General features: G+C 35.1%; 1 protein-coding gene across 4 annotated transcripts in view; it reads right to left on the bottom strand.

The window, feature by feature from the left end:
- The window catches only part of NBN (nibrin), a 58,494-nt gene that overhangs the window by 2,413 nt on the left and 39,048 nt on the right, over positions 1–17,033 (bottom strand). For 3 of the 4 annotated variants that reach the window (XM_055546711.1, XM_055546713.1, XM_055546714.1), the window contains 6 exons: positions 16,838–16,967; positions 15,214–15,492; positions 12,692–13,136; positions 7,667–7,735; positions 6,302–6,457; positions 4,942–5,055 (listed from right to left, as the gene is read on the bottom strand). In XM_055546711.1, the coding sequence (XP_055402686.1) occupies positions 4,942–5,055; positions 6,302–6,457; positions 7,667–7,735; positions 12,692–13,136; positions 15,214–15,492; positions 16,838–16,967 (1,193 nt within the window). The remainder of the gene's footprint in view (positions 1–4,941; positions 5,056–6,301; positions 6,458–7,666; positions 7,736–12,691; positions 13,137–15,213; positions 15,493–16,837; positions 16,968–17,033) is intronic. The other variant, XM_055546712.1, reaches the window with a different exon arrangement.

Genomic DNA, 17,033 nt, shown 5'->3' with positions numbered 1-17,033 from the left:
GAGCAGCTCTCCAGTTAAAGTGGCTCTCCTCACAGTCCCAAATCAGGCCTCAGAAACTGCTACTAAATTACCTCATCCACAAAATACTTTTACACACAAACTCACCAAACTCCTAAAGCACCTTTGAGACTTAGGACCGGAAATACCCTGAGCTGTGTGCACCCTTCCTCAAGTCCAGCTGTGATCTTATCGTGTGCCATTTAAAACCCTCAATGACTTCCCCAACCTACCAAAGAAAACACATATTCTTGAGTCTGACAACCCCTAAATGGGAAAGGGTCTTCATGACCTGGCTCCATTCTACTTTCTCAATCACTTCTCACCCTCTTCTTCCTGAACCCTATTAAAGCCAGATAAACTGAATCACAAGGAGACAAAACACCACACACACCTCCCAACAAACATACTGGCCTCTCTCTGCTTTTGTTCATGTTTCTTCCTCTATCTAGAAATTACTTCCTTTTCCTCCTCTTTCCAAAGCTGACCATCTTTCAAGGTGCATTTGCTCAATAATTATTTACTGCCTCCTATGTGTCAAGGAACATGTTCTTCACCTCTTTAACAATGGCTTTCTGAGTCTCTTCATTTAAAAATAAGTCTGACACTGCCATGATTGAAATGCATAACCAACAGGGACCACTGCTCAGTGTGCTGTGGCAGCCTGGATGGGAAGGGACGGATACACGCATGTGAAGGGACTCGTGCCTGAGCCCCTTCACAGTTCACCCGAAACTATCACAACATTGTTAACCAGCTATACCCCAATACAAAATAAATAACTTAAAAACAAAAACAAGTCTGATATGAAGAACGCCCACAAAACTTTAGCTATGTGCTCCTAGATTCTTATCAATTTCTACTTTCTGTTACAATTATTTGTATCACGTCTCCACTAAAGAAGTGTAAGTTCACTGAATGCAGATACTGTTTGTTTACTATAAATAATTTACATTTATGTATTTCTAGATACTATCTTAAAACAGTTTCTAAGAAAAACTCACTTAATCTTCATATAACTTCATTACTATTTTACACTATTACCCCAATTTTAACCAATAAGGAACAGAGACTTAGGTTAAGAAAAATCAGAAAACTGTCATATGGAAGAACTGAGATTGACCAGGTCTACTTGAATAAGAGCACAAGCTTATACTTGCAGGGATTCAAACTTACCAGGATGATTTCCTATTCATAAAATGAAATGTCAAAATGAAATTACATCTTTTTACATTGTCTAATAAGTAGAGCAGAACACAAATGGAAGACACAAATAGATGGAGAAATATACCATGCTCTTGGATTGTAAAAATCTATATTGTGAAAATGAGTATACCTAAATACCAAAATGAGTATTACCCAAAGCAATTACCCATGCAATGCAGTCCCTATCAAATGACCAACAGTAGTTTTCACAGAATTAGAACAAATAATTTCACAATTTGTATGGAAACACAAAAGACTCTGGATAGCCAAAGCAATCTTGAGAAAGAAGAACAGAACTAGAGGAATCAACTGTCTTGACTTCAGACTATACTACAAAGCCACAGTCATCAAGACAGTATAGTATTAGTACAAAGACAGAAATATAGATCACTGGAACAAAACAGAAAGTCCAGAGATAAATCCACAAACCTATGGACACTTTATCTTTGACAAAGGAGGCAAAAATAAACAATAGAGAAAAGACAGTCTCTTCAACAAGTGGTGATGGGAAAACTGGTGAACTACGTAAAACAATTGAACTAGAACACTTTCTAACAGCATACACAAAAATAAACTCAAAATGGATTAAAGACCTAAATGTAAGACCAGAAACTATGCAGAATACTCTTGGACATAAATCACAGCAACATCCTCTATGACCCACCTCCTAGATTAATGGAAATAAAAACAAAAATAAGCAAACGGGACCTACTTAAAAGCTTTTGCACAATGAAGAAAACTATAAGCAAAGTGAAAAGACAGCTCTCAGAAAAGGATAAAATAGTAGCAAATGAAACAACTGACAAAGAATTAATCTCCAAAATGTACAAGCAGCTCATACAGTTCAATACCAGAAAAACAAACAACCTAATCAAAAAGTGGGCAAAAGACCTAAACAGCTATTTCTCCAAAGAAGACATACAAAAGGCTAATAAACACATTCTCTCAGCTTCACCCCATCCAAGAACAAATAACACACAGCAGTTATAAACCAATCAAGATGTAGACTTCACAAACATAGCCGTGCAAAGAACCCAAAGATGAATGCAACTGATTCCTAACACTCCAACTCATTAAAAGGTGCTATAGAACTGTCCAAACCTGAGAATTCTTACTAATACTACAAATTTGGGAAAGAGCAGTCTGAGCAGGAAAGAGAAAACAACTCTTGGTGGACTGCTGGGAGGGGACTAATGGCACGGAGAGGTGAGTAAGTGGGACTGACACTGACCAAAGACACAGGCTCCAGGTATCCCTGACAGATCAGGCAAATAACCTGAGATACTAATTAGGTATAATGAAGTCAAGATCACATAAAATAGCTGGTGAGGAATAGAACAGATACAATTGAAATTTGAATTTCTGATATAGTTAAAGAGCTTAAAGAAAACCACAATGAATTTAATAAAGGAGAGTAATGTCTTAAATGTAGTGATCCCAGCAAATATAAAAATGTCTTTAAGGAGGTAATAGAAAAGTTCCTTGAAATAAAAAAGAACTGCATCTACAAATCAAAATCGCATACTGTATCACAGGAAACAAGAAGGAAGAATGATCAATACTGAGATATATTCTGATTGTTACTGACTTTCAGACCTGAGAAGGAATACGGTAGACATGCAAGTCACCTAAAAAGGGGGAAAGGGCCCTGGCATGAGGTGGGGGTGCGGAAGTACAAATAATTTCCACACTCTTCACAGCAAGGAGTCAACAAACAATTATCTAAAAGCAATATGCACTTTGAAGCAAAAACTGATTCTAACCTGACAGGGTTTTTCTTTAGGGGTCTCAGGAAATACATAGAAAGAAGAAACAGTCACACAAGTTCAGCAGTGCTTTCACTTTTCTTTCGATCAATCTGTCTCCCTCTTCCCCTCCTCAATAAAGAGATGTCTAGAACATTATGCATTTGACATTTAAATGGATAATTGGGATTTAAGTTCTTCATTCTTTTGTTTACTATTATAATTTTTTGGAATATACATCTATAAAATAAGAAAGCAAATTATTCTTTCAAAAAAGAAAGAACTAAAGGATGGTATATCCATTCTTCCATTTTCTGACAGTAAATAATCCTGACAACCCTATTTTTTGGGTGACCTAACAATTTTTTGATTTTAAAAAAGCACGTTTAAAGACAAATTTCTGAATACTACATTTAACCCACAATAAAGCAAAATATAAGTCCTGAGATGTTGTCAAATACCAAAGCCAGCTTTTGTCCTGCCCTGTGGGGATATGCAAACCACAAAAACCCAGGCTCTCCTTTGATATCTGTGTGGGAAATGAGCATTATGAAATAAAACCCAAGACAAGGAATAAAGGACTCCACCATTAAAGGGTAAAACGGGAACAGACTCTACAACACACAAAAAAAACTCCACAAATAAACTTGCTTGTCTTGACCCTGATACAAACTGAAAGAAAGAAATTTTTGAAAATCTCACTAAGTTTATAATGACAGGTTAGCCTTCACTCAAGCTTTGGGTCCAAATATGTACTAACTAGCTGAATGGCCCAAAAACATTACAAGAAGAGATTAAAGGAGTCTCATATTTCTGGAGGAAATAAACCTGAAATTAGACTTAAGGATTCCCAACAGATCAAGTTCCCAAAGAAAATGAGCAGTTCACATTCAAAGATGACAAAATACGTATTTGGAAACAAGGCACCCTGAGAGAGAACTAGATTAAACATATCAACACTTTAGGTACTGAATATAAAACAGAAGCTTTAAAATATCAGCAGGGAACAAGATTTAGATATAAATGAAATGCGCTTTCAGAAATGAAACCACACAGTATGTTGAATGAAAACTCAATGGATGAACGAAATACCAACCAGACAGATCTGATGAGAGAAGTACTAAACTGGAAGACAATCTGAAGAAATTATCAAAAGTAAAATCCAAAGAAACAAAGCAGTGAAATATCTAGAAAGGAGGTAAGATACACTGAGGAGAAACAGGGACTTACATCACATCAGAGCTCAAGAAAGTGACACTGCCCCTGCTGCCCAGTTACCAAACAGCCTGCTGAGACCACCAGTGGAGCCCACCTTTAGTTTCCAGGAACGGTGGATAATCAGGCCATACAAAGAGCCGAGAAGACGACTTTCTGACTTTGGATGTGGGCTCTGATTCTCTCTCAACTCAGTGGTCACGGGTTTCTGAATTCTTAACTGCCATGTAGTACTTCTATACTAAAAGGTTTCTCGGTTTAATGAATTTCTGTTCAATTCTTCAGTTTAAAAAAAGGGGTTGAAAGATTTATGGATCAGGTGGACAGTCCTGTTATAGAATATACACTAGGGACTCACAACACCCAGAAAGTAAAGGAAGCATATTTTTGTATTCTCTCCTCTGAGTTCTCTTTAGAGTTTATAAACACAGGCAGCTGATTATCTGTACAACAGTGAGTTTTTGGAAACCACATCCTAACATGGAGAGCTGTATAGCTGTTCATATTTTCCCAAAAGAGCAATTTTATAACTGAGGTTTGGGTTCCTGAGGTGTAGGTAGCAAATTAGTTGCACATATGATCAGTAAATTTAGAAGTCCCTTAAAGAAGTGTTATGGAAAGGTGCAAATTAATCTTAATGCTCTGTAACTCAGGAATTTTTCTGAATGAATAACCTTAGGTCACTATCTTAAGTTTGGTTTTTAAGAAGAATTTGCTCTAAGGAAATCACCAGGGATCAAACAATCAAACAAGTTACTGGGTCTGGGTACCTACTAACCTCCATTTCCTGCCTCAACCACTCTTCTAATTCTGTATTCTTTCGAGCATGATGAGCTATTAGATCTGATCCTCCAATGATGTGTGGAAGTTTTCCTGCTCCAGGAAATGTGACCTGTAAAACAGTAAACCTTGTTAAAGGCACTAAAAAATTAATACAATCATATTTAAAAAAAAACAAACAAACTTAGAAACACAAAGACTGTAAATAACATATAAGTACTAAACATATTTATATCCCATAAATGAAAATGAGTGAAAGAGGGAGGAAACTGAGTCATTTTATTGATTTGAGTATATACACAAAAATTCAGACAAATCCTTTCATTAGAGGCAATCCTGTTAAACTTCTTTTAGTATAAAAATTTAATTTCTTTTAGTCTCAAAAAATTTCCTTGGCCAAGGATATTAGTATTTTTAAGGGTTTAAAATTTTTCCAAACTATTTTCCAGAAGTTTGTACTACTTTATACTTCACCACTCCTGTGCCAGCAGTGAATATTATATTACTTTTTATGTGGTTAACGTCATTAATTTAAAAATTTAGTATGTATTTGCATTTTAATTTAATGAGATTGTGTAATATGATATTGAATGCGAATGCCCCTGTGCTACTCATGGGGGTGGAAAATAAGCGGGAGGTATTTCCCATTGTCCACTCTAAGAAGAGATTCTTCCTGTTAAATGGCGTTCAGAACATTTTAATAATATTTTAATACTCTAAATGGCTCTAAAGTCATAGGCAGAAAACTAATGTTAATAGTAGCTCACATTCCAGAGGAAAAAGCTACAACACCCTGTAGTCACAGCAAAAATCATATAGATCATGTTCTAGAGAAAAGCAATCTTTCACAGAAATCACTCTTGAAAAAATTACTATATTCTGATCAAATGCACAAGCAAAACCTAGCAGGTCAATAGTAGTATGGAGCAAGAAACAAACACCCTAGAATAGAAACAAAAAGAATACAGATAGGATGAGAAATATTTTTTCAGCACTCCATGCTTTCATTGCTGAGGACACAGGTTTGATTCTAGTTGGATACTAAGATCCTGTAAGCTGCATTGAGCAACCAAAAGAAGACCAAAACAAGAAAGAAAAAGAACTAGCAGGACCCTAGCCAAAAGCCTGCTGTGTAAGGTAGAAAAAAAATGGGTAAATAGCATCCTTTAAAGAATTCAACCTTAATAAAGTTTTATATATTAAGTGTCAGGGTACGTACTTACTAGAGTAACTTTTAACTGTTTTAAGCAGAAGAAATAGCATCAGTTTTCAACATAAACCGCTTTTATTACTATTTAGTATATTTCTAAAAACATTTCAAACACTGCATTCTTGTTGCATTTTAAAGGAATACATACCTTTTTGAATTTCTTGAAATTCTTTAGTTCACCATAATCATTATTCACATCGGATGCATTTCTGGAAGTGGAGTTACAAACCACCAGTGATCGAAATTCAGTCAGTAACACTTTCTTCGGAAGCATCTCATCACCATCCTGAAGTTCACCATTGTTCTTAAACAGTGTTAAGATGGATAAAATAAGAAGGAAAAGGAAAATTACTTGTCACTTAAAGAACCTCTATAAAAAAGTTCAAATATCTGAAAAAACAGTAAAATAAAAAAAAGGTTTATTTCTGACATCTGAACTTTGTACTTGAAATCAAATCTTATCTATTTCAAATCCAGAAAATTACTCAAGTAGTATTTCTGACTCTAACCTCAGAAACATTTATAACATACTCATGTATAACAAAAGACTAAAAAGCCATAAATTATTTGAAATTTAATAGCATCTTCTAATAAAAATCATCCCAATAAACAATTTATCTTCTTGTATATATTTTCTTGGCAAGAAACAGTTTGCTTCTTTTCATTAAAACCATACACTGAAATTATTATATAATCCATTCTACAAGTTATCTATACTATACTTAAGTTTTCTTGATTTTCAATAATGTATGTTTTTTATTAGTTTGGACACCTCAAAAAACTCAACCACTAATTCTGGGCACACCACCTCACTAACTGAAAGCCACTTTTAAAATTCCAGATTAACAGTTATTTAATCAGTGTGAAGATTCCTTTCTGTTGCTGAAAGAGATTCTTTATGTCATTTACTATTAACTAAGTACCTACATATCCACATTCTTACAGCTGCACCATCTTTGTTTTTTAAACTGCTTTACTATATATCCATTTGCAAGCTGCTAACAGGACTAAGATAAAGACAGTAAGGGAGAGATGAAAAAACAGAAAAATCAAAAGAAAAGGTTCATGTGACAGTGACAGAATGTAATCAGTAACTCTAATAAAATAAAAATAGCCTAATATTTTTGTAGTTTGTTCTAGAGTTTACAAATATTTCATATCCATTACTCTATTTTATATAAACAACGCTATTGTAGAAATATCAATTTCTTTTTTATAATTTTTTCTTTATAAACAAAAGACTTGAAGTTCGTAAATGTGAAAATGACCTATTAAAAGTCTCATATCTATGGAGTAGAGGGCAGAGAATTACACTCAGGCTTTCTCCACATTCTTTTTGCTATACCATGTTTATAATATGATCTGTCCATTTGCAGAGGAAGTATAATTATGAAATAGACCAAAATTATAGAAACAGAATCAGTTTTAATCCTAAGAATGAAGACTCGTAAAAAAATCCATGAAATGACAGTCAATATAAGTCAAATCTTTATAAAATTAAAAAATTCCTCACAGATAGTTCTTTAGTTGACCAGAGTGATTCTTTCTTGAGCTCACACTTCTTCTCAATTTCATTTTCTTGCTAAAGAAATAAAAAATACTGTTCATAAGAGTTACAAGATGGAACCTTTCTGAAAACCTTAGAGATTATTCATGTTCTTGATCTATGACTTTCAAGTATCTTTCCTAGAGAAACTATGAGATGAGAATAGAAATATATTTAGAAAAAGACTGTAGGATGAGTTATAAAAGTAAAGAACTGGAAGCAATCTAAGTTCATACAAGTTATATAAAGAGTATAATATGAGAAATGATCATAATATAAAGGAATTACAATGGCTATAAAATTGCATTAACATTTGAGTCCAATTTGAAAAATAAGATTTAAAAAAGAAAATGCCAAAATATTAACTGGCTATCTACAGAAGATAGGATTATCAACAAATTGTTATATTTTTATTTTTCATATATCTACATGATTGTGTATTACTTTTATAGTCAAAAATAAAAACAAATTTTTAAGGACATCTATCTAAATTTATTTATAATTGAATGTTAAATATCCTTAATCCAGGAAGAGTTATTTTAATTGTCCAAGGTATTTATCCATAAAAAAAATGGAGACTGCCTTGCATAAAATCATACTATCCTTCATATTCATATATCCAGCTCACGTACTAGATAAAAGTACATTACACAGATAGCTTTCTAATACTTTCAATAAAAACTACAATCCCTTTGGATACAACAGGGGGGCATATCATTTTACATCAAATTTTCAATGATTCAGTAATAAAAATGCAGAAAAATGTTAATAATAAGTTGGAAAGAAAAAGCAAAATGTACTCTGAGCTTGCTTAGAGACTAAAGAAATTAGTGTTATTTATCAGTAGAAAGATTAAAAATGTCTATGCCAAGGCTACCGCATACCCTTTATTGAGTATTTTCACATACATCACCCACTATAAATTGTTGTCACAATCACATTTTAACCCCCTACCTTTTTTCCCCATTCTGTCCAACTCCCTCAAACTTGCTCATCCCCTTGAGCAAGTTTTTATTTCCTATCTCATAGAATCACACTATAAAACCATACCCAGAGCCTTGGACTGTAAGCTTGGGAATTTTCCAATACTTTTTCCTCTCTCCTCATTTCTCTTATTAAGTCAATCACCACGTCCTAGAGACTCTACCTCCTAAAGTTCTATCAAACTTATCCTCTCAGACTGCCTTTCATGTTAGCACGCCCAGTGTCTAGAATGAATGACATTCTGAGAAAGCTGTCAAAGGGAACAGCCAAAATAGGGTGAACCAAGGATTTCTGTCCCAGTTGTCAAAACCTAGATAAGTCAGCTTGGCAAGTTACGTAACTCCTACGTCAGTCTCCAAATTTGTCCAGTGTGTATAGTACTACCTCAGTGTACGTTGCTGTAGACAATATGACAGTATCCAGTAAACGACAGGTGTAACTGCCGGGCTTTCACGGATGCTACAGGCTTCCCTGGTGGCTCAAACAGTAAAGAATCTGCCTGCAATGTGGGAGACCTAGGTTTGATCCCCGGGTTGGGAAGGTCCCCTGGAGGAGGAGGGCATGGCAATCTACTCCAGTATTCTTGCCTGGAGAATCCCCATGGACAGAGGAGCCTTGTGGGCTACAGACCATGGTGTCACAAAGAGTCAGACACGATTGAGTGACTAAGCACATAGTTATTTAACAGAAGAGGAAACCTTAATTCAAAATAGAAGCGTAGAAAAGAGGTGAAGAAGAGACTTCTGTAGACAGTGGGTGCTGTTAGGAGGAAGGTTAACAAGGATGTGGAGTCATGTCGTCATTTTATGAAGACTGGGGATTGAAAGTAAAGCCAAGACTCTGGCACAGCTATCATTCACATAAGGATAAACTCCTAACAGGGGTATCCAGCCAATAGCTTTCTATTTTAGCTTATAGGAAATCTTACAGACATGCTAGAATCCATATTTAATTCCCAAGCAGAAAAATGATCGTTCTAATATCAATGTATTTTAGAAAACGTCCTTCTGATATACAGCTAAGGAAGCCAATGCCAGAGAGAAGTATCATAATTTTGCCGTCTTGAGCTTCCCTGGTGGCTCGGTGGTGAAGAACCTGCCTGCAATGCAGGAGACGTGGCAGGAGCCGCAGGTTCAACTCCTGGGTTGGGAAGATCCCCTGGAGAAAAAAATGGCCACCCATTCCAGTATTCTCATCTGGATTTCCTTTTTCAAAAAAGTTTTAAACAATTATCTTATATTGAAAGCAAAAATACTTTTGTTAACAAGGTTCTTACTAAAAAAGTATAAATATAGTGATTTAACTTTAGTATTTCCAGAAGCATGTCACAATCAAGTTGCTACTCACTTTCCAAAAGTATGCTACAACGTATTTATGTTGTGCCTTGTTTTTATTCAGAATGTCATGAATTCTTTTAAAAAAAAAAAAAAGACAAAGGAAATTATGCTGCAGAATCATAGAGCAAAATAAAGTCATTACATTCCCTGGTATCATTATACAGCATATAAACCTTGGCATTAAATGAGAGGTCTTTCCAGGTCCACAAAAAACTGTTAAAAAAACTTTAAAAGTGTTTCTCATACCACTGGAGGGTATATGGTGCTCACTTCTTGTCTCTCCCACTCTGGGCCCTAATGCCCAGTTCCTTGGGTGACATTAGCCCTGGGAGAATGTGTGGTCAAAGCAGGTCATAGGAATTAATTTGCAGACAGGATTGACCAAAGTATTCTGTGACTAAAACTACAACTGTGTTAGAGCTGTGGTACTGCCAAGTGGTGGACCCATCTGCAAAAGAATTTAAGAAAAAGAAAAAAAAAAAGCCATTAAAAAAGACATAAACTATGTAAAGGGACAAGAAGACTAGAAAAAAAAATCAGGAAAAATTAGAAATAAATATAGGAGGATAGGATCCCACAAGGCAAAGGCATTCCCAAAGGCGTGGCCAAAGTAACGTAAAAGAGCCTGACTTTCTAAAGACTATAGTATTAAGTACAAGCCTGAACACAGATTCTTGTATAGTCTGGAGCTGAAGTGACAATGAAAACTCAGAGTGAAAGTAGAATAAATATATCTAATAAACATCTTTATAAAGGGATATAAATTTATTAAATTTAGGACATCATCCCTTGGATTTCATCAAATGCCATATTAAATCAACTTATCTAATTCTCCACTACAATGGAAATTGCTACAGAAGTGACTTATAGGATATATAAACCTCTTGGTTCAATTAATCTTTTCTGTAATGTGACAACTAATCTTAAAACTTTGATAATAGACTTGTCTGTCTCGGAAGTTCTCAATCTTGCTAACAGCTATCTCAGTATCCATTCTCTTTCTCCCTTATTAATATAACTTTTGTATTAATTAAGGGACAGTGTTGTCCTAAGTGAGGTACTAAGTTTAAAGCATTTCCCAGACCCTCTTGGAGATTGAGGGTTAGGGCTGGGGTTGGCAAAGACCATAACTAAATCCTGGCCAACAACCAAAGTCGTCAAGTGGGGCTTCTGAGAAAGCTCCTTAGAATGGACTCAAGCAGAAAGCCCTTTACCCTGTTTCCTTTCCACCTTCTTCCTCCTCCCAGGCAAGCTGACCTGATGGCCAGAGGTGCCATCTCATGGAGCAGAAAGACAGACACCTAGGAAATTAATACCAGCAACTACCAAGCAGCTTTGGTTACGTACCTCTGGACATCTTCTACAGGAAAAAAAAAAAAACCCTATCTTATTTAAGCCACCGATCTTAGAATTTTTAAAGACAGCAAAGGAATTCTTAACACAATGCAGGAATTTTTTCTGGAAAGAAAACTGGACATGCTGAATCAGGATCTCTGGGCCTTTGGTCTGGGAATCCCTATTTTTAAAAGCTCACCAGGTGATTCTGATGCACTGGTCCAAACAGGGCATTAAGTATTCACTCATAGGAAATAATGAACAATGAGCACTTTTTCCTTCATATGAAGATACCAGTGTATAGGCTAAGTGAAGTGAAAGTCGCTCAGTTGTGTCCAACTCTTTGTGACCCCATGTACTATACAGTCCACGGAATTCTCCAGGCCAGAATACTGGAATGGGTGGCCATTCCCTTCTCCAGGGTATAGGCTAAACGGGATGTATGTTCTGATTCTTCAATAACAGTTAAAGATTTATACAGTGCTTGATACACACTAAGTTCTCATCCTCACTCAATTGTGTTTGACTCTATAACCCCATGAACTGTAGCCCACCAGGCTCCTCTGTCCATGGGACTTTCTAGGCAAAAATACTGGAGTAGGTTGTCATTTCCTACTCTAGAGGATGTTCCCGACCCAGGGATTGAATCCGCACCTCCTGCATTTGGCAGGCAGATTCTTTACTACACTGCACTACCCGGGAATCTTCAGATTCTCAACAAACGCTTATCACATTGTTGCATCTGTGCTCTCACCTAATGTGGTAACTAACCTACAAATAGTAGGCTGCTTAATAATGCATAAAATATGAAATAATCTAAAAAATAATCTTTGTTGTCTTAGAACAAAGTTAGTAAAACAAATTATCAATATTCATGAAAAGAGGATAGAACATTAAAGATAAAAGTGAAAATTAAAAATCTCTAATGATGTTACACACACTCTATCTTAAAAATTTATTTAAGTAGATACTTTGTTTTGCTAACTTTCTTCATCTTTCAGTGCCTGTTTACTCTATTAAAGCACCTCCTATACTTAACATCATGGCCAAATGTCTGATGTAATAAAACAGTACAGCCTGGAAATCTATTAAAACAATCATGAATAACAATTTTAGTTGTTGTCATCTATTATAAATAGTCAAAGAACCATTGTATTTTTAACATTTGCTTTATCAACCAACAAACTCTTATACTTAATATGGGGTGTAGAAGATTCTAATTTTTTCCCCCAAATAAACAGGAGTACTGCTCATACTGTCAATACAAATATCTAAAGTACTTTTTAATATTCTAAGTTCCTATTTGCAATACTTCTCAATAAATAATGTTACTTACAGATATTTTGTTACTTTCTGGTATTGTTTCATCATTAAACGTGACATTTGTTTCTTTATCCAATCGTAGCCTTTTTCTAACATTGATATCTTCCTCTTGTTTTTGAACTTTCACTTCGCTTTCTAACTCTAGTTCTGTATCCTTGAATAACTGTTCTAATACTTCGTCTTCTATGGCTAAATCATCAATTTCTTTTCTTTTTTTTGATTTTAGTTTTTCTGTAAAAAGAGACTTATTGGCATAATTTTTCACAGTGGGTTTTACATTGGTATCTGCATATGAATTATCTGGGTTTTCTTCCACAAGCACATTCTGAGATAGGTGCTCATCCTTATTTTTCCTTATCAAGGATGTAGTTGGTTGTGTTTGTTCTAAAAGAGAACAAGACATTTCCATTCTTGCTGATTTGGATAAAGACATTTCTTGATTTTCTTCATCCCTTTCCCTTGGGTTCAAAAAAGGAGAGAAGAAAAGAAAAACAGAAAATGAATACAGCTAAGTAATATTTTAGTTTGGCAATATTCACCCCCTTCTTCATTTAATTGACAATATTCCTAGTTTTAATGATTAACAATCTCTCCAGAAATAAAAAAAGTAGATATCTGAAAATAGTACATAATTCATATACACTTGACTGTTTTGATAGGACTGATCAATCCCATAGCTTAAATAATAGAGAGATATTTATCTTCTTTTTTAAAAGTTGCAATAGTTGATGAATCAGTGTGAGGAAAAGGTAGAAGAATATAAAATACAAAAAACTTGTCAGAAAAAAAACAGCTTACTTTGTAATGTAGGGAACTTGTGAGCAAGGAAAAATTACCCTGGGACTAAAACCTGTTCAGTTCATGAGAGCCAGATTCAAGTTGAAGTGGCTAAATCCAGAATATAGTCTAAGACTATATATGTGAATATATGACTATGTATATTCTATATAATACTGTATCATTCACTCAGTAAGTGCTGAATACTTAGCTCTTTTAAATGATACTGAGGCCCACAGAGGACACACAAACTGGGTCTCTGCTCTCCAGTTTATAATACGCACGTTGAACTGGAATAGTTAAGAGTGACACCTTATGAATCTAAACTAATGTCGAGGTCTGGATAAACCAACCAAAAGGTTTCTGTAGTAATTCAAATAATCAGAGTTTGAATTAGAAAGATAGCAACACAAACAGATGGAAAGAGAGATATTTATAAGACAATTAAAATAAGAATCAGCACTACTGTTTCGGGGAGGCAGAGCAGAAAGGGTCAAAGATGTTGACGCAGTAAACGCTAACAAAATTCCATATACAGCGCAATGACAGGGGTGAAAAGTTTTACACCGGTGATTAGGGGAAAAGCAGATTTCTGTGGAAAGTCGGAGTGATATACTACTAAGTCAGGACCAAATATACTGACCATTTATAACCTGAAATGAAATACATGTAGTAGGAAGAAAAGAAGCCCTCAATGGGAGCAAAGTCAGAGAGGCAAAAAAAAGAAAAAAGGAAAACTGGGACACTACCACAAAAAAACAAGAAGAAATCACAAGGAGAACAAAGGTTGAAGAGCTGAGTGTTACCAAAAGGCCACTAGAGGTGTGAAGTGTGTCAGTGATTAGTCTCAAGGATGTCAGGTCATGATGATACTGTTAGTTAAGAAATATTTCATACAGAAATGGGAATAATAATGTCCTCTTATAAGTTTAACAGTGAATTTAAAAGATAAAGAGCAGTAGCTCAGGAAGAAATCAAGTCAAGGGAAGGTTTTAAAAACTGAAAATGAGATAGAGTCTTTTTTAGTCTTGAATACAGAAGAATACAGAAGAAAAGGACCTAGAAGATACTAAAGGTGCTAGCAATTAAGAATAAATGATAAAGCATGGTCCTAGAGGAAATGAGACCTAACCAATGGAAACAGGTAGGTCAAAAAAACTCAGGTATGGGAAAGCTTTTCAGCAAATGAAACAGAAGGAAAAAAATGAGAGAAAAATCTATCCAATGAACTTAAGTGACTCTTGAGAATCCCTTGGACTGCAAGGAGATCAACCTGTCAGTTGTAAAGGAAATCAATCCTGAATATTCATTAGAAGGACTGATGCTGAAGCTGAAGCTCTGATACTTTGGCCACCTGATGCAAAGAGCCAACTCATTAGTAAAGACCATTATGCTGGGAAAGACTGAAGGCAGGAGGAGAAGGGGATGACAGAGGATGAGATGGTTGGATGGCATCGCTGACTCAATGGACATGAGTTTGAGCAAACTCCAGGAGATGGTGAAGGATAGGGAAGCCTGGCATGCTGCAGTCCATGGGGTTGCAAAGAGTCGGACACCACTGAGCAGCTGAACAACAGCAGCAGAAATGAACTTAGGTAAGAAGGCAATGTGGACATTTCTGAGAGGGAATAGGCTCAAAGGGCCACAGCTTTCTACAGAAGCATACTTATACAGAATATGAACTTAGTACCATTCTACAATCATAAAACGAGTATGAATATTTTTAGAGGCACAAAGCACTATTATTAAAAATTATACCTTTTTTTGGGAGAGGTAAGCGGCTGAAAATAGTCTTTGATGGAGTTGGTTTGCTGATGCTGAGAAGGCCAACCTCTACTTTTATTTACATGTGGGACTTTAGTCGGTGAAAGCTGATAGTTTGGGATTTTCATCTTAACCAGAGTATTTGACACTATATTATTATTAGAGCTTATTTTGTGAGGTTTCTTCACAGTGGACGTTTCTTGTGAAAGTATTTGACATTTTGGTTCCATTCCAAATATTTTTATTTCTTTTGGTCTTTCGCTTAAATCCATACTGCAGCAAAAGAAAAGAATGTATGGTAAACAATCAAATTTACAGCAATTTTTATCCAGAATCAAAGTCCTTTAAGTAGCACTAATATAATACAGCTTTAGAATATAGTTGTCTTGAAGTAACTGTTTATTGAATATATTTTATAATATATTGTTCAAGAAAGCAGCTCCTTTGACATCAAAGCTCCTTGAAGATAGATGATATCCTTTTCCTCCATCCCCTACAGCACATACTGTCAGGCTTGCTCTATAAAAAAACTGCCAAACACACATGAAATAATAATCCTGTATCTTATTATAAATTAAACCATCATATTCCTAAGTGCTTCTTGGTTTGTTTAAAATTTTTAAATTACTTGCATGTAAAAAAAATGATAAAAACTAGAAATTCAGAAAAAGAACAAGCAGTAATTCCATCAGTAAATATAATGTGGTATTTCAATCACTTTCAGTGAACTGAAATGGTGACATTCCAACCAAAAGGCAGTCTCTAGAATAGAACTCTAGATTAACAGAAAAATATTTTAAACCCACACATAAACACACAGCTCTACAATGTATGGTTAAATATATATTATCTTTGCTATTCTTATGTGTGTTTTTTTGCCATTCATATTTTACAAAAAACCCAGAGTTGTCATCCAACTGACTTTTAAAAAAGTAATAGTTTCTCTTTTAAAAGTTAAACACAGTTTCAATACAAACCATAGGTACAGTGAAAATTTAGTTATGGTATAATACAGTGCTACCATAAGTATCTTTCAATATAAATAATTCATTATGGATTTAAAATAGTGTCTTAAGCAAAAAAATGCCATAGGATACTTATGAGCTACCCCTGCTTTCCAAAAAAATAAACAATTTTAAAAAACCCTCTTTAGGTAGAGAACCATAAAACACTAGTCACAAATGAAACTGTAATTCTTTGTAGTCTTCTATGTACATTTTCAAGGAATAAAAAAACACAAAAGTATCTATTTCAGGAGTTGACAAACTACAACCTGTAGGACAAACATGGCTGACCACTTATTTCTGTAAATTAAGTTTTACTGGAGTATAGCCACACTCACTCATTTACATGTGTCTATGGCTGCTTTAATTCTACAGTGGCAGAGCTGAGTAGCTGTGATGGAGGTCAATACCCCATAGAGCCAAAAATATTATTTTCCAGTACTTTATAAGGTTTGCTAAACCCTGTCCCCAAATATTATTTTCCCTGGCATCCCACACTCCAAATACTTCATCTCCCAAGAAACAACTTGATAAGGCATTGACTTTACTTCTTGAATATACTATTAATTTATTGATAGAATAATAACAATAGTTCATTATCAATGAAGCTTTACCATGTATCTGCTTGCTCTGATTCTGTGTCAGCTACATATGTTGTAGTATTCACTGAGGCTTTTGGCATTAAATTTTCATTGGCTGGTAAGGCTTGGGAAAGGCTTGGACCTGGAGTTGTTGTCTTCAATCCTGTAAATCACAGAGGTGACAGAAAGAATCACAATTGCTAGACACAAGAAGGACATTTGGTCACGG

Source organism: Bubalus kerabau, chromosome 14 (assembly GCF_029407905.1).
Source record: "Bubalus kerabau isolate K-KA32 ecotype Philippines breed swamp buffalo chromosome 14, PCC_UOA_SB_1v2, whole genome shotgun sequence".
NCBI lineage: Eukaryota > Metazoa > Chordata > Mammalia > Artiodactyla > Bovidae > Bubalus > Bubalus kerabau.
Note: the sequence above shows the minus strand (reverse complement) of the source record. Positions and strands in the feature narration are given on the sequence as shown.